Below are 17,551 nucleotides of genomic sequence, written 5' to 3'. Positions count from 1 at the left end.
TGGGATGAGAGTAGCGATGTGTTTGTTGGAATAAATGAGTTGATTGGAGATGATTTGTGAGGAAGCGAAGAAAAAAATGTCTCCCAGAAAAAAGATGAAACTTCTCTTTGGTGCTCTTTACGAGAGTTTATTGCCTCTTCTTGCGTTGATTAATAAGTCTTGTCTCCGCCATAGAGGCAATTCCCTCTTAACGCAACAGAGAAAAAAGTCAACTTCGCTGAGAAGGTATAATTTTTTTTTATTGCGGCGTTGACCAGGCAGCATATTTTGGGTTTACTATATTTTGGATATTTTCTTGTTTCTTTCTTCTCGGAATATGCATCTACGTGAGATCTCTTTCTTTTTTTTCTTTTTTGTCGAAGAGAGGGGATTGGTGAAGGGAAAGAAGAACTCCGTGCATCCTAGATAGATGCAAAAGAGGGAATGGGCAAATTTATAAACTCATACAAGGCTATACGATTTAGCAGGAACATGTGAAAGAAAGGAAAGAAAAAAACGAAATGCGGCGAAACTTTCTTCTTTTTTCGTCGTCCTAATTTTTCTGTTTTTAGTTTTTTGTAAATTTTTTTTTCTTCATCTTCTTTTCTTCTTTTCATGACTGTAATTGTTGTATTAGTGCCACCAAGAGCTTCTTTTTCTACCTTTTCAATTCAATTGGAGTTTTAGTTTTTTAGTTACAATTGAGTTTCAATGCTTCATTTTCTATCCAATTGTGCATGTATTTACTTGGACTGGCGAGGTTTCCGTTTCACAACTTTATTCTTCGGTATATAATGGATAACTGACTCTTAACTAATTCTAATAAATACGAATTCAATTTTTGTTGCTGGGATTTCGTCAAGTCTCACATTAGCAGAACAAAACTTAAGGCGATACGGCGCGAACCGCTGTCCAACTTGCAGCCCTGGTTAGCGTTGATGCTGTCTACTTATGCTTATGTTTTGCTGACTTGCTCTCTATAGACGGATCCACTAATTGTGGAAAGATAGACTCTTGTCTCAGGGTCAAGTCGTGATGCAGTGCTCGTATCGCAAAAGCGTGCGGATGACGTAGCCTATATGGGTATCATTATCCGCATACTAAAGGTTGTACGCCGCTATGATTGGCAGGTATCAACTGCCCCTCTGAGGCGTAGCATTTTGAGATTTATATCTTGCTTGAAACAACTGAGGTTTTTTCTTTCCTTTTGTCTGGTGATTGCTGTTGATTGATAAGTGGTGCCATCGTCGCACTAACTTCGCTGAAACTCGGATTCCCCGCATCAAAAAGTTGATATAGCCGTTAACACAAGTTATACGAGACAACTTGTAACTCACAAGTTAAAAATTGAGAAGCAATCATGGCGCCGACAAATAAGCAATGGATTTCCAAGCTGGATGGAATTGATAAGCTGGAGTTTACTGAGGGAGAGGTGCCTGTGCCGAAGGATGGAGAAGTGTTGGTGAAGGTTCACACTGTGAGCTTGAATTACCGAGATATCGAAGGTAGGTCAAGGCAGTGATTTACTTTATTGGATCCGATGTCTCTTGATGGGCATGCGTTGAAAATGCTGGGAGATACCTCTGTGTTCTAACTCGGTTGTAGTCTGCGAAGGTCAATATAACCATCACTCAAATCCCGACGACTTCAATGGCGGCATTGTTCCTTGCTCTGACATGTGCGGCACTGTTGTTGAGAGCAAATCGCCGCTTCTCAGCACCGGCACTCGCGTCATGTCCATCTTTACCCAGGCTCATCTTTCTGGAGCTCTCAAGCCGTCTGACATGGCAACGGGGCTAGGTCTGCCTCTGCCTGGCGTTTTGACTCAATACCGTTGTTTTGATGCAAAGACGCTGGTTAAAGTGCCAAAGTACTTGACGGATGAGGAGGCTAGTTGTCTGCCGATTGCGAGTGTCACTGCATGGATGGCGCTGAACTGGATGAGGCCTATTGGTAAGGCTTTTCAGGCGGTAGAGATATATGGACAAAATCCGGAGGAGAAGAAGGTCGAGACAGTGTTACTGCAAGGTACTGGTGGAGTGAGCATTGCAGGACTGCAGATTGCAAAGGCCGCTGGATTGAAGGCCATCATCACATCTTCGTCGGATGAGAAACTTGAACAGGCACAGAAGCTCGGTGCGGATCACACCATCAACTATCGCACCTACTGGGAGTGGCAAGACCGCGTCTTGGAGGCCACAGATGGCGAAGGCGCAGACTACATCGTCGAAGTAGGCGGCGCAAAGACGCTGCGCAAGAGTTTCGATAGCGTTGCCTTTGGCGGAACGATCAGCTGCATCGGCTACGTGTCTGGCAAGGAGGACGAGAATAATGACGGCGACAAGGAGAAGGCATCGAGCTGGAATAACCTGAATGTGAATGTGCTGGCGCTGAGGAAGAACGTGACGTTGAAGGGACTGATCAACGGCGGCAAGGACCGGTTCGAGGAGATGGTGAAATTTTACGAGAAGAAGGAGATTCGGCCGGTGGTGTGCAAGGTGTTTGGGCTGGAGGAGGCGAAGGAGGCGATGGGGTATGTGCAGGGTGGGAAGCACTTTGGCAAGGTTGTGATCAAGGTTGCGTGAGGTTGTGAGGGTGTATAGAATGGTTTGCTTGTTCCTTTAGAATAGTATAGAAAACTCAGCTCTAGATTACATGTTTATTCTTCATATTGTTCTTTAGTCTTGAGAAAATCTATTCGCGGGTACTTGGAATGGCTCAAACCCATCTTTTTGTATCCTGGGTGTGTTGTGCGGCGACATAGTATATGAATCCAAGACTATGTGCCTGTAATGCCAAAACGTTAAAATTCTTCATATGCTGCAACGGCATATGCTGCTGCTGAGTCGTCATGGATGTAACCCTATGTGTTATTTTAATTTAATATGGCAGACAAATAAGAGGGGAAAGAAAGTAATCAGAGAAACGGCACATGGTGGATAATTATCTTTTCCTGTCGCATGTGGAGCTGATATCAGCATACAGCAATGTAATTTCGTATTTATGAATGCAAGGTAACACATCTTTCCCCCTCCTTCACATTTTGTAGAGTTCTCCGATGCTCTTCTATGCACGTAATCTATCATATCCTAGTTGGCCGGTCTGACAAAAAAGCCCAGTCGACTACTCACACTTGCTTTCTCGTTTTCACTGCGGGGGTGTGGCAATGCAACTTGACAGGCTGTTTTATTGGATAGCTGAATTCTTTTTTGGGACTTGCCTAGGGTTGGAATCAATAATTACAGCTGAGCGGCTACCTTGACTATCGATGAACTTGGCACAGCTAGTGGAGGAAACCACCAGCATTTGGTGTATATCAGACTCTCTTAACGTTATTGGTGAACGGCAAGTGTATGCGATGCTACGAGAGCAAGCTACTCCCCATTGGGGCTGTCTTGCATATCGGTTACGACGGTACACAATAGAGATAACGGGCAAAGAGCATTCTCCTAATTCTATTTATTTTTAGCCCGTTATGATCAAGAATGAGACAAACAGACTCCGTCCACTATGGCAATGACCACTCACGATTTTGGATTAATAGAACGTGTCTCGAGCTTGCCCTCATGTCTTGGCAAGAAAATCGCTATCTCCAAGTTCATGGGTTTCTTTTTGAGAGACAGATATAGAGTGCGGCCAGCGACTATTGTTATTGTTACGGGGCTTCGTTCACACTTGAGCTGTGTTATTTATTTTTGTAACTCATATCTATTTATTCTTTCCTAGATGCCGTATCATATCTAATCAAATATTACTCTTTTAGCAATAGACGTAGCGAAAAACTCCGCATGTAATATCTACCCCTCTTTACGGAAGAGTCATATCCTCGGAGACACCTGTTGAAGCAAGGGTTGATATGAGTTACATCGAATACTCGGGAACTGGGCCTGCGTTTTTGGGTTTTGATCGAGGTCATTTGCATAATCCTGCAAGCCTCATTTATGCGTGATCACAGTTTCTACTCGGTATTACCATATGAGGCATATGGTCGAACCCTTGCTCCTGGTTACTCAAATCCATTATGCTGTCCGGCGGGAGCCAAGCCAATCGCTCAAGTAGCCACCACACCTTTCTCCGCTCATGATGTAAACGACTAAGTCGAATGAAGTTAACAGATAATATGGATTATTTGTGAATACAGTTGCTACAAGTTTAATATAAGTCGAAATGCCTGTACCCAGCCCTAGGATGGTAAGAAAATGCAATATATTTAAATGGCATCCTCTCACGCACCTGCGAAACCGAGATCCCGTCTAAACTCAGTAGTTATACTTTTATAACTCCCTATCTGCCTCTGATAAGAATGGCATCAACAATCTTAATCCAAGCCCTCATAGTGCTAATAGGTTACACCTTCTATTGGCAGCTGTTCCGCAAGCCTAAGAAAAACCTACCCCCAGGCCCAAAAGGGCTGCCCCTCATCGGCAATATTTTTGACCTCCCTGGTGATGGCACTCCCGATTTTGTACACTGGAGATCCATTACGGACAAGTATGGACCACTTGCTTCCATCACATTCATGGGTCAGCCTATGATTATAATTGCCAATAAAGAAGACGCACAAGAGATTTTGGAAAAGAAGTGTTCAACTTCATCTACGCGCCCGAATTTCGTATTTGGCCACTATGCTGGATTTGGAGGCATTGTCTCTGCCCAGCAACATGGAAAAGAGTTCAAACTACACCGAAAATTCATGCATAGAGGCCTTGGTACCAAGCTTCTAGTGAGTAAGTATGCGGATATACAAGAGCTACACGCAGGACTGCTGGTGCAAGAAACGCGAAAGGCGCCTGAAAACATCATCCAACACCTAGAAAAGTGAGTATTATGTAACCATTTGATATTATGGGATAGATACTTATGACACAAAGTACCTGTTACACTTTTGTATGTGCTTTGCTAACTCATATTCAGTCACGCAAATGCCGTTATGCTTAAACTCTTATATGGCTACAATATTAACCCTCATGGAGATGATCCATTGGTGAAATTAAATGATCGTGTCAATATCAACTTCTTCCGCGCTCTTGATGCCTTTGGTCGACTTGTCGAGTTTTTACCTATGATGAAGCAGCTTCCAGATTGGTTTCCTGGCACAAAATTTAAGGCCGAGGCCAAGAAGCATAACCCTTATGTTAAAGCGTATGGTGAAGTGCCTTACAAGTTTACTCGTAGGCAGATGATGAATGATAAGGCCATGGACTCTTATGTCGCGAAACTTGTCCAAGAGTACATTGGTGACACTGAGGAGCCAAACGAAGCTGACGAGCATGCCATTATGTGGTCAGCTGGGGGGTTACAAGTTGGTGGTGCAGAAACTACTGTCACAACTATCACAGGCTTCATCTTGGGCGCGATTATGTTCCCTGACGTTCTAAGAAAGGCGCAGGAAGAAGTCGACCGAGTAACTGGTGGCACTCGCATGCCTGTTCTTGCAGACCGAGAGCAGATGCCCTTCATCGACGCCACGGTCTCTGAAGCTCTTCGCTGGTTCACATTAACTCCGATGGGGGTCCCTCACGCCGTGTCAGTAGATACGACATACAAAGGCTACTTTCTACCCAAGGGAGCAATCCTCTCATGGACAAGCTGGGATTTCTGCCATGATCCCTCTGTCTACCGAGATCCCTATAAATTTGATCCAGAACGCTTTCTCGCGCCGCGGAATGAGCCAAACGCAAAATGGACCGCCTTTGGGTTTGGGCGTAGAATATGTCCTGGGCGACATCTTGCCGAAGCATCTTTATTCCTCAACATGGCTAGCCTAGTTGCTTTTTTCGATTTTAGCAAGAAGGTTGATGAGCAGGGCAATGTGCTTGAACCAAAGTTGGCGATTGATCCTATCAGAAGCGCAGCTGCAAGACCAGCGGCGTTTCCATTCAAGGTGACGCCACGGAGCGAGAGACATGTGGAATTACTCAAGGCTTTGGAAAAGAATTATGTGGTTGAAGAGAGTGACGCGGGACTATTAGGCGAAATGCCACCTCTTTGAAAGTTTTGTATATTAGTATAGTCTACTCCCAACACTCTGAATGAATCAGTAATGACATGTGGAACAACCAATCATCGTATGCGTATGACCACTACAGATTATTTGACTACCTTTTCTTTTTCGCTATTGCTTTCAATTTTACTGCTACCGGTGATGATATGTTGATTTACGCAGTTTTCTTATCTTCCCTGCTAATTCCAATGCTCTTGACTATCGCATATTACCACTATCAACGCAGGGACCACATTTCTCTTAACCAACAGTCTAGGGCCAACATCAGCTTGCCAATCTAGAATTAATGACTCTATCTAATCTAAATCTCCATTTTTCGCTGCTACTTTCTATTCTGGTTTCCATATATGCCATACTATCCTTCTCTTTTAGCTTCTTCCTTGTCATCAACATGGCAGAATACCTTCAAGGTGCCATCCAAAATGTACTGGAGCATGAACCAAAGACCCTCTTCTTGCTGCAACGGGCGATGTCAATGTTTTCGAGCAAAAAGTCAATCCTTTCAGTAACAAGAGCAGCATTTTGCTGCCTCCACTACCGAAAAAGGACAATATCAAGGCATCAACAACAGTCAGCGAAACTGAGACTATGATTGGAAAATCCACGGCAAATAACGGTGTTGCATTTCAGTTTTCCATTGAAGCTGGGCGTAGTATGAGGAGGGAGACACTTTATTGGAGAATTATTAGTAAAAGTGGTAATGAAAGCGCCACGTGGGAGCTGATGAGACACCCCAGTGTCTCACGAAGAGTCACTCCAGAAGGAGAAATAATTGCCAAGCTCTCTTGGATGCCTTCTTCCTTGATAAATATTATCAACCCATTGAATTCCAAGCCTATCTTTACACTACAACTGATGAATAGTCTAGAATGCGGCCTATTAGGCGAACGCTGCGTTCTTAGCGTGGTCATGAGCGCGCTGAGGCTGTGGCACTTGCATATAAAGGGAAAAGATAGAAGGTCTTACATTAGGATTGGAGAAAAGTTACAAGGTATATAAGCTTCTGAGAGCTCTTAGGAACACATTCAGTACAGAGAAGAGCTTTGTCTTTATTTTTATAAGTGTAATTCTAAATGGTATACTCTTTCTACGCGAGAGCAGCTTTATTGTGTGTCCTCTCAGCTGGCTTAGTTGCAAACTTTGCTTGCCACAGACTTTTTCCGATTCAGCCAGCTCAGGCAATTTGCGGAGTTTACTAATATGTTTTATATTTACAGGGGTTGTGCATATATTAACCTTGAATTGGGCGGAGTTACTTGGATGATTTGAAAGCAAGCATGATAGAGAGAAGTTAGGCTTTGAAGAGACGGAGGCATCATTAGCGGACTTATTGGTTTTATTCTGACAACAAGGTCAGACAGTAGCTGACTTGTCTGACAATAATTGGAAATCGGGCGACAGAGAAATACTATAAATTATCCCAACTGTACCAATAGCAATTGTTTCTCGGTACTCATTTTGCGTTGTGCATCAACTACTTGACCAAGTTTATTACACTATACAGACATTGACCCTCAATAATGGCTGAGATTGCAACCGTTGTTGGAGCTACTGGTAACCAGGGAGCAGCCGTAATCGATGCCCTGAAGCAACATGGAGGTTACAAAATCCGTGGACTCACGCGACGACCTGAAAGTGATGCTGCCAAAGCTCTCCAGAATCAAGGTGTAGAGGTGGTCAAAGCAGATGTGAATGACTATGCCTCTCTGGTCTCCGCTTTTGCCGGATCTCATTTCATCTTTGGCGTCACAGATTTTTTCGAACTATTTGCAACAAACAAAGATGCCAACAAGGCCATGGATACTGAAGTGCAACAGGGAAAGAATCTGGCAGATGCTGCGAATGCAACATCGACTCTGGAGCACTATATCTGGAGTGATCTCCCCGGAGCGCTGACTAAAAGCGGAGGCAAAATGAAGGTCCCGCACTATGATAGCAAGGACATTGTGGCTCAATACATCCGAACTAAACAAAGTCTGCTATCTAAGACAACCTTTGTGCTAATTGGATGGTATTCTCTAAACTTTACTTTTCCATACTTCAGACCTACGCTGCTGGAAAGTGCTGGGAAATATGTTCTCATTGGGAACTTTGATCCTTCGAAAATTGAATACCCAACGATTGGGGACATCAGAAAAAATCTCGTGCCTTTTGTCAAGGCTGTGTTGAACAAGCCCGAGATGAGGGAAGGGGCAATGGTGGTGGCGTCAATTGGGACATTCAACGTGCAAGAAATGCTACAAAAATTGGCACATATACACGGCAAAGAGTTTGCATTTATCCAGACTGACAGCGAAATATACTACAAGTTATTCCCTCTGTGGGCAGAAGAAGGAAGTCTCATGATGCAGTATATGCAAGCATTTGGAGACCAGGCATGGACGGACGCGACGTATCCAATGATACTTGCAGATCAACTAGGCGTTGATATGAGTTCCATAGTGCCTCTTGATGAATCGCTTGAGGCGTTGGGAATATAAACTACTTCTCAGCTCTTATATAATTTAGATATAGGAAATAGCCTAGTAAATGTTTTTATTTTATATTATATAAATCTTAAAGGCAAAGTTTTGCGACGTTTCAACTTAAGTAAAAGTAAAGCTTCCCGAAATCGGCATTGGATATCCGTATATTGGGCCTTTATTACATTTAAACGTCATATCTAGATCCACTCATATCTCCTTCCTATCGTAATATCTCGAATACGAACTATGGCTCTACATACTGCCCGCTGTTTATTGATGCTATGCGACTGTAGGCCGACATTACAAAACGATAGTAGGCTTGCTTGACCTGTCAGCGGAGTCTGGTTTCCCCGTAGGAGCTCAGCAAATTTAAATATCGTCAACAGACATATGCCAGACCTTCGTAATTAAATTGCAAACATTTATATTATGTCTCTTGAGCTCGAAAAGCAAATTAGATAACAATGTCTGCTTCTGATATTCCCTTTTATTTTTCGTAGCGATTTATCTGAGATTTGTCATTTCATTCCAAGTCTTACTAAAGGCAGGCATTAGCACTCGAGAAGGCGAATCTAGGTTATTTCGGTATAATAGTCTATGCGGCCTCGAAATGCTCACTGCCAAAACTACCCTGTAAGTCCATTGTCAGCTCATTCTTGGCCACAACGTCAGCTTTCCGAGCCACCAGCTCCTCAATATCCCAGTTAACAGATATAACCCTTCCACTGAGAAATTCAGATCGTGCTGGATCCGCAGCTACCCAGGCACATAAGGCTCCTGTTAACTCCGGCGTATCGAGGTCAAAGTTGTCTCGGAATGCTGGTTCCGTCATGTCTGTGTCTACAATTCCAGGATGGATGCTAACAACTGTGAGAGTTCCTTTATAAGCGGCACTGAGAAAAGTACACCACTGCTGGCTGGCGAATTTGCTGACGCTGTTAGGACCAATTATGGGATAAACAAGCCATGCCGCTGAGGAGCTAATATTGACGATAGTGGCTGGTGTAGTCGGCGTAGGAAGGGAAGATATAAAGAATTTGGAGAGCATAAACAGCCCCTTGACATTGATTTCCTACAAAAGGACCGGCAACAATGAGCTATCAGTTTCGCATATTAACAACCTTTTCGAACAAATGAGCCACTCACAAAATTTGACTACCATTTATCGACATCTGCTTCATGAAGGACTGGGCCACCCCCATTCGAAGCATCATTTACTGCGGCATTGGTCACTAATATTTCCACAGGACGGCCGTATCGCTCTTGGATACTAGAGTATAATTGTTTCACAGCAGTCTCATTCGTGATATCTAATGCAACAGGCAGCGTTTCGATTTTGGGATTGATTCGAAAAACCTCGGCTTCCACTTCTTTCAGCTTGACTTCATCGCGCGCAACGAGCACTAGACCGTGAACCCCTGCCTTGGCATGAACCTTACCACTATTTTGGAACAACCCGGAGCCACGGGTCAAGTGGCAGTGTGGCGCGTTTATGGGTATCACTATTATTGAATCATTGTACCAGCGCCAAGTTGGCTGCCTACGGTGCTGCAAGATGGTAAGGGAGGAAGGGCATTTGAGGATAAAACAATTTGGGTCGATATTTTAAAATATACCACAATCAGAGCATGTACCAAACCAGTGGACAGAATGGCAAGTGAAGCTACTGTTGGCATAATACATTTAGAATAAGCCGGTAAAGTGCGAGTCCACTTGAAGAAACAGAAACCTAGAAAGTAGGAAATGTGAGAGAGAGGGGACGAGAGCATCGAGTACGCCATTCAGTCTTGGCGCTTTGCTCCAAATGACATGTGCACTGCATGAATCGCAAAATCGTACAGATACCTTTGAAAATAGCACATGAACACATAGACAGGCATGCTGGCGATTAATTATGAGCAAATCAGCCTCAAATCATGTTTTTTTGATCACCGCAGCAGCCACACCGTCCAGCGTCCAGTGATCGTCACGAATCATTGTACAGCGCGATGAAAGCCTACCCTTGGACAGAGACTGCATGACTCTTCTACCCCTGTAGCAAACATCAGGTGAAAGGGATGAGCCAACAGCACTAGTACGAGGCCTGACTCAGCTGTGTCGCACAACTCAGCGTGCCTTGTGAGCGCAGTGTTCGTGTCACATAGCAATATCCGAGCTTCGGTGAAGCAATGGCAATGTTAAATACTTGGAAACAAAAAGAAGGAGATTTCACAACGATTATAACTAATATCCTAATGCGAGGAATGTGACTCCTTTTATACTTAAGCACCAACTGCATTAGGTTGGATCTATGCACAGGAGCCGGCTGCCGGCAAGCAAATTAACATCGTACGCTAAGAGCAAACTGACAGCCAGCCAGCCACCGAAATGGAAAAAGCAAAGTGCGGCTGATCGCCCTCATCCCAGATCCAGGCTGGAGGTTGGGTCAAAGCGTCAAGGGAGAGCGGCTGTATGGAGCGATGCAAGATACAAGACCCCTGCTGTCCCAAAAACTTGTGTATTTGAGATTCTGCAAAATTGCTTGAGGACAACACATGAGTACGAGTATTAATAAGCGTGTGCCTCGACCGACCGTAGCATTACTATATCATTATGCCTATCGAGGTGGCGGATACTCCTTCATATATGTCAGCCCAGCCCTTCACCTGACTTCATCCGATAATGTTCTGTGATGCCAAGACTGAGTTTTCCCTGTTATTATCCCCTGCCACCCACCGCGTATTTTCTATTCCTTGTCCTGCATCGCAGTCTATCCGTGAGACATGACTTAGATGATCCCATCTCTGGAGTAGTAGATTCCAGGTAACCGTCTCTTGGACCTGCGATGTCAGGCTGAAGCTGATGACCCCTTGCATCCGTCGCCCTGAAAAATGGCTTATCTCGGTGTAATTTCCTGCTAGCTGCCATAGAACCAAGAAAGAAAGAAGCCCTGTAGTGTAACTCTCAGATGGCTTTTCTTCTTTCCCAGCTGTGCGGGTGCTGTCAAAAACGATAGCCACTTGGACGTGGTAAAAATGCCAAGATGATGGAGCAAATATGTCTCTCAGTCTCAACCAATCTGGTAGCTCGATGTGACACAGCGTATATTAGCCCGGTGATCAGCAAGATTGGAGTCCGTTAGTTCTACTAGAAGAGAGACAGCAGACTGTTCTATGTAAGAACAGTGGGAAATGATGATCCATCGTCAACAAAGTCTTATAATATGAGACTTAGACCTCCCTTTCCACCACTCTACAACTCACCATCCCTTATTATCATTGTTATACGATTGCCGGTCGATATTTCAGATTCTACCATCCTTCACTTCTCTCTTTTCGTCATTCAAATTCCTAAGCCATAGTCGATATAATGGCTGCATTATCTGTATATACACTCCCACCAAGCCCTGCTAACTGGGACAAAATTGGCGTGTTTTACATCTCCTGGTGCGCATCATGGACGGCCACGCTCATTGCCGGCATGGCCTTCTGCTGGTATAACAGAAATCTACCCATTCTAAAGATTCGTGGATTACCGCTGTCCTTTTTTGCGATTGGGTTTTTGCACATGTATTGGATTCTTGCGCAGCTGGTGTATCCTATCGGTCAAACCATGCCACTAGTTCTCGCATATGATATCCAGTACTTCTTCATGGGTCTCTGGTTCCCCTTGGGCGTTGCATTGTTCCACGCGTCCAACCTTCGCTTTCTTCACGTGGCGAGGCTGCAGAAACAGTTTACTGGTCCAGCTCATCGAGTCGAATCCGGATGCAGTGGCGCAAAAACCTCATGGCTTTGCCGTCTGAGAAACATGGATTATACAACACGATCGATGATTTTTATCGGCCTTGGCATGATTCTCCAGGTGTGTTTGTCTGAGACTCCGCGCGTTAACAATGCTAGAGGACCATTACTAGTTTTTTGTCGATCTTTGATTTGCATACTAAATGACATCTTTAGGTCTTGCTCACGGTCGGTATGTGGCTAGCTTGTCGAAAATACCATCCAACATATGGCATTCCTGGCACCGAACTTCACGGCGCAACGATCCTAGAGCAACTTGTGGATTTAAGTCGAGGATGGGAATGGTGGCCGTCAGTTCTGTGGCAAGTTATTTGGACTTGGATCGTACGTATAGAACAAGTCTCCAAGAGGAGAATGTCGTGACTAATTTCTTCCAAGATTGCACCTATTCTTCTATGGCGCGCTTGGGGGATTCGGGATACCATGGGATGGCGTGCACAAACCATCGGCTGCTGCATCTCTAAGTCAGTCTTATTTCATTTGTCGTGATTTTAGCTAACCAGCCTTTTAGTCTCCATGCAACACCAATGTTCTTAGTCTCGTTGTATGTCCCTGTCTTCCAGAAGATCAATAAATATTTTACTCCGAGCCAATGGTAAGTATCCTGCAAATTAATTGATCTTCCAGCAAAGTATAGGTACTAATTCGACATTGAATCAGGATCCATCTCTCTATCTTCATGTTTGAAATCTTCACCGTTTTCGTTCCAGCTTTCCAAGTCTTCAAATTTTGGATTCAGAAAAGCAAAACTACCCGCTCGAGCGAGAAATGGGATAGCCCTTTCCAAACTGCGGTTCCGAGTCTGTCGCCTCAAGCTGGACCCCTTACACCTTCGTCTTCGTCGACAGAACATTGGGTGTTCCCGCCCGCCACTTTGCCGAGGAAGGGTAAATCTTTGGACATCTTTAGCGAAGACTTGGGCGATCGCCTGCTAACAATGAGCGCCCTTGAATATATTCTCAATGAAAATCCTCAACCACTCCAAGAATTTTCTGCTTTGAGAGATTTTTCGGGAGAAAATATTGCCTTCTTGACCAGTGTGGCAAAATGGAGGTCGTTCTGGGCCACACAGAAGACCGATGGTCAAAAGAGGAAAATGTATAGCGCTGCACTGGAGATTTACATCGACTTCATCAGCCCTAGGGACGCTGAGTTTCCCTTGAATTTATCTTCCAGTGAGATTAAGCGTGTCGAAAGTATATTTGAAAAGGCCGCACGAAGCGTCTGTGGTGAACAAAAGATAAATTCAGCTACACCATTCGATATTGAGGTTGCTCCTTTCAACTGCTGCGAAGCTAGTTCTCCGGTCGAGTTAGGCGGTCGAACCAGCCCCCAGATTAATTATGAGGGCGAAATCCCCGACATATTTGATTTGACAGTGTTTGATAGCATTCAGGCCCATATTAAGTATCTTGTTTTGACCAATACATGGCCGAGATTTGTGGACGAGATGCAGGCCAAGCGACGACAATCGAGCGAGACGGCTCACAGTGAGGGTACCTGGAGGTCTGGATCAACTATTACGAATCGGATTGTCCAGTTGGTCCGTCAAATGCTCTAGACGAAAAATATTTTCTACGAGCTTGGAGGAAGTGAAGAACGGGGTTGAAAAGAAAATGCCCATGTCGCGCGACAAGGGAATTACATAGTCGTATATGATAGACAACTACTTAGCACTATTACTAAGAAATTAATAATAAGGATATGCATACTTCTATTCTTCACAAATAGTATCCCTAGCTTGAATACACGTAAATCGGGCGACTTATAGTTCAACCCAATATGCAATCGGGTATTAACCGTGGTGGTATATGCAAGGGCGAAGTGCTAATAAATTAAAGCGTTTCTGAACAAGAAGTGTTGCCGACGAAGGCCTGTATGACGTAACGGCAAAATAAATGACCGGTCAGCAGCTGCGTTATTCTCTTTTTTCCGCCTGTGATTCCAAACTGATGTGGATATCGGCCAATGTTAGACTAGGGTGACCAATGTCTCGTTATAGTAAAGTCGCGCCGTTTACTTATCTAGGCTTACGAAGGAATATGAGAAAAGGTACAATTATGCGAGAGGCGTTGTAATACACAATGACATTGAATTGAAATGCGCCCTTTGATCTCATAAGCAGCAAAGGGCGTAACCACAGTTGCCCAAGGTTGAGTTTATCAAGCAATTACCAATTCAACAGAGTTGTTAGCGAGTTGAAAGCAAGTTGAAAGAAAGTTGCTAGAGATAGATGTTGTGTTGAAATTTATAAGTATAGCAACTATGAACGAACAAGAATGACAACTCTGCTCTCTATCCATTTATCTGCAGCGAACTTGGGAGTTCTCATCTGTCCTCCTCTTTAACAAGATGCTCTTTAACCGATTAATTCCAGTTTTCGCCGCGGCGATTCAGGCACTGCCGCAGCCGGCTTCAGCTAGTTGTCGGGATATTCAGATCCCTATTACTGTCTCAACAACTCGGTTTATTTTGACAACGACGCTTCAAGATGATTGGGATGCTGCCGCGCTAACTCTCAACCTGACTCGTCGAGATTCAGGTAAAGCGGGTGATCCTCTTCCCATTAGTGGATCCACGTCGGCTGCTGTACAGAGCACTTATACCGTGGGTGCAACGCTGTGTGGCAATGGAGGACCAACATTGGTACTTACACATGGAATTATTGAGTCTAAGCTGTAAGTGTGTATCTTAATTGATTATATGAAAAAAAAATGTAAAAGGATGGAGGGAGGACTGATTTTCATCTCTGTCCTACAGTTACTGGCGACCCGACTTTCCAGGTAGTGAGAAGTACAACTTTGTCGATGCTGCTATTGCTCAGGGCTATTCAGTCCTCTTCTACGACCGCATTGGCGTCGGATCATCACCAAAGTGAGTTCATAATTCACAAACTGCTACTAATAAATGCGATACATGCTTACATGATTACAATAGAGTGAATTCGTTCACAGATGCACAATTCCAGGTCGAGGTCGCTGTGCTAGAGGGCCTCGTCAACTATGCCAAAACTAAAGCTAACGCTAGCAAGATTGTCCTTGTCGGCCACAGTTATGGCTCCTATATCTCCTCCGCAGCAGCCTCTCATATCGCCGTCGATGGTCTTGTATTGACTGGCTACAGCGGAACTTTTGAATTCTTCCCCCCCTTCATTGCAGGTGCCGGCTTTCGCATTGCTAAGCTGCAAAACCCTGCGCGGTGGGGACAGTTGGATTCTGGGTACTTCACCAGCTCGGATTTGTACGCCGAGACATATGTCTACTATGCGGCTCCGTACTTTGAGCGCAGCGTTGCTGAGTGGACTTATAATGTTGCCAGCGAGCCGTTTGCAGTTGGCGAGCTTCCCTCGCTATTGGCTACCGAGGTTGACTACAGCCAAATTAAGGCACCTGTTTTGGTTCTCCAGGGCCAATTTGACGTTTCTGCCTGTGGTGGAAACTGCGTCGGTGTTGTAAATGGCACAAAAGATATATTCACTGGTGCAAAGGTCCTTGAATATGTTGATAATTTACCAGCGGGGTGAGTACTTTAATCTAACCAGTCCTTTTAAGAAATAACAGACCCTAATTGCCTATTAGCCACAATCTCAATTTTCACAAGGTTGCACCACAAGCATTCCAGAAAATCTTCAACTTCTTGAAGGCACAGTGCGTGTGAAGTGCGTGAGCTACAGAGAGCAGGACCAACAAATCCCTCGCCTGCATATATAAATATTGGTATTTACAAAATCCTTTTGATCCAGAGGAACAAAGGTTGCAGTCGATATGGATCTTTTTACTTAAGAACTATTTAATTTTGTGCTACTTTCTATTCCTAATATAGTGGCGATCACTATATAGCAAGCGTTGTTTGACTCACTCACTCTATATTATAAGCGCGGAAGGATCGTCGACGCCTTACTAGCTCTTGGCTGCAGCCTGCTACCTTTACCATATTGAGTCATACTTTGATCACAGCCTCCTAGCTTTTAATTATTGTGCAGTATTTTAGTTACAACCAACAGCATGTATTTCTTTGCTCTAGCTATAAATATAGGATTTATTACTCTCACTTCTAATATTATATGACATATTTTGCTGAATAATACACACACACACACTTGGACAATATAGCTATATATACATAGTAAACAGCGGCACCATGGAATGCAGGGTAAATTCCTTATGAGTGCTTAAAAGATTATAGTGCGCTGGCTAATGGCAATATAGATACTCCCGGATTTCGTTCGAGATATGCGACGTGACCCCAATGGTGGTATGACACATCTTGGCAGAGACGGTGTGCTTCGTACGTTATCTGTTGAGTACCAGGTTGTCGATGCCAAGGCATTGAACCCTGAGCAAATCAAACGATTACTAGATGTTTTACCCAGCTTTATGGATCAAGAAGGCTTTGATGGTGTTGATGGTACGAAACTGGCCAAGGAACAATGGTACAACCCAGCAGATGGAATCTTGCCCAAAAAGCCTACCGATGAGGAGCGCGAGGCGCGTCGAAAGGAAATCAAAGAAGCGAATGAGGCAAATATGCAAAACAAGAATATCTCACAATGAGCTCTTACGAACATACGGATCAACTATTGCAAATTAAAGCGACCCAAGCACTCCCGCTCTGCAACGTGAAAATAGTTTTCGTATAACTCTTCTTTAACATTTATATATTGCATATTCATGAGATATATGCTATTTGCTGTCTCAATGCTTGAGTGACATGACGCTATATGATGCTCCATTAATGGATAACAGACCTCGGGTGTTGCTGAGAAGATAGCTCATACGAAAATATTTTTGAAGCCAATTTTGTCATTTTTAGGGCAGGACAATTCTATATAATTTCGTATTCCAATTCTCTATATTTTTTATGGTGATTTATTTTAGCGTTTCATATTCCCTCTTTTTAGAAAATATAAGGATATATCCAATTCGGCTCCCCAGCTTATTGACACCAACTGAGATAGTCTTCCAAGATGCAATGATGTCATTGGTGTAGACCGTGTTCGATTACGTAAGTAGCATGTATACCGTACCAATACACTGTTCCATAAAGGGACAGGTATTGCATATTTGGGGTTCATATTTGTATCAGCGTCACCCTTGCACCTGTAACACGATGCGCAATTCAAGACACGCAGCTGGAGCTGCCAAAATCCTCATTCTTCACTAAAATATTGGCAGGGCAGGGGTCAAGGGGCCCAGGTTCCGCTATTTTAAGAAGCGGCAGATGTGTTCCGCTTTGCTAGTCACTACCGTGCGAATAACCGCTATTGGTACTGTATTTCTCCCTAGAGCTGCGTCTCTCGTCCAATGACATGCCAGTCGCGT

The 17,551-nt window shown here is 44.1% G+C and overlaps 7 protein-coding genes across 7 annotated transcripts; 6 read left to right on the top strand and 1 right to left on the bottom strand.

Moving 5' to 3' along the window:
* The first annotated feature begins 605 nt into the window (after window positions 1-605).
* On the top strand, window positions 606-2,856 carry GGI43DRAFT_369908 (zinc-dependent alcohol dehydrogenase family protein). Its single transcript, XM_083202526.1, has 3 exons — window positions 606-907; window positions 963-1,484; window positions 1,585-2,856. Exons 2-3 carry the CDS (start codon window positions 1,340-1,342, stop codon window positions 2,562-2,564), a joined length of 1,125 nt encoding a protein of 374 aa, XP_083060853.1. The 5' UTR covers window positions 606-907; window positions 963-1,339; the 3' UTR covers window positions 2,565-2,856.
* Window positions 2,857-4,052: 1,196 nt separating this feature from the next.
* GGI43DRAFT_369882 (cytochrome P450) lies at window positions 4,053-6,093 on the top strand. Its single transcript, XM_083202525.1, has 2 exons — window positions 4,053-4,797; window positions 4,894-6,093. The coding sequence occupies exons 1-2, from the start codon at window positions 4,283-4,285 to the stop codon at window positions 5,969-5,971; spliced, it is 1,593 nt and encodes a 530-aa protein (XP_083060852.1). The 5' UTR covers window positions 4,053-4,282; the 3' UTR covers window positions 5,972-6,093.
* A 1,410-nt stretch (window positions 6,094-7,503) lies between these two features.
* On the top strand, window positions 7,504-8,463 carry GGI43DRAFT_433910 (NmrA/HSCARG family protein; the record flags this gene model as incomplete). The annotated part of the gene is made up of 1 exon (XM_083209815.1): window positions 7,504-8,463. The coding sequence occupies one exon, from the start codon at window positions 7,504-7,506 to the stop codon at window positions 8,461-8,463; it is 960 nt and encodes a 319-aa protein (XP_083060851.1).
* Window positions 8,464-9,043: 580 nt separating this feature from the next.
* On the bottom strand, window positions 9,044-10,328 carry GGI43DRAFT_422673 (SDR family NAD(P)-dependent oxidoreductase; the record flags this gene model as incomplete). Its single annotated transcript, XM_083208140.1, has 3 exons — window positions 9,044-9,520; window positions 9,619-9,889; window positions 10,294-10,328. 3 exons carry the CDS (start codon window positions 10,326-10,328, stop codon window positions 9,044-9,046), a joined length of 783 nt encoding a protein of 260 aa, XP_083060850.1.
* A 1,359-nt stretch (window positions 10,329-11,687) lies between these two features.
* On the top strand, window positions 11,688-13,941 carry GGI43DRAFT_404173 (putative GprK-type G-protein coupled receptor protein). Its single transcript, XM_083205893.1, has 5 exons — window positions 11,688-12,291; window positions 12,387-12,554; window positions 12,609-12,694; window positions 12,742-12,825; window positions 12,891-13,941. Exons 1-5 carry the CDS (start codon window positions 11,797-11,799, stop codon window positions 13,789-13,791), a joined length of 1,734 nt encoding a protein of 577 aa, XP_083060849.1. The 5' UTR covers window positions 11,688-11,796; the 3' UTR covers window positions 13,792-13,941.
* Window positions 13,942-14,582: 641 nt separating this feature from the next.
* Window positions 14,583-15,887, top strand: GGI43DRAFT_383502 (alpha/beta fold hydrolase; the record flags this gene model as incomplete). The annotated part of the gene is made up of 4 exons (XM_083203395.1): window positions 14,583-14,908; window positions 14,991-15,104; window positions 15,168-15,749; window positions 15,809-15,887. 4 exons carry the CDS (start codon window positions 14,583-14,585, stop codon window positions 15,885-15,887), a joined length of 1,101 nt encoding a protein of 366 aa, XP_083060848.1.
* A 550-nt stretch (window positions 15,888-16,437) lies between these two features.
* Window positions 16,438-17,113, top strand: GGI43DRAFT_404168 (uncharacterized protein). Its single transcript, XM_083205892.1, has one exon. It carries the CDS (start codon window positions 16,463-16,465, stop codon window positions 16,781-16,783), a length of 321 nt encoding a protein of 106 aa, XP_083060847.1. The 5' UTR covers window positions 16,438-16,462; the 3' UTR covers window positions 16,784-17,113.
* Window positions 17,114-17,551: the final 438 nt, after the last annotated feature.

The sequence above is a fragment of the Trichoderma evansii genome (assembly GCF_050947405.1).
Source record: "Trichoderma evansii strain SZMC 28006 chromosome Unknown GGI43scaffold_9, whole genome shotgun sequence".
Classification (NCBI taxonomy): domain Eukaryota; kingdom Fungi; phylum Ascomycota; class Sordariomycetes; order Hypocreales; family Hypocreaceae; genus Trichoderma; species Trichoderma evansii.
Note: the sequence above shows the minus strand (reverse complement) of the source record. Positions and strands in the feature narration are given on the sequence as shown.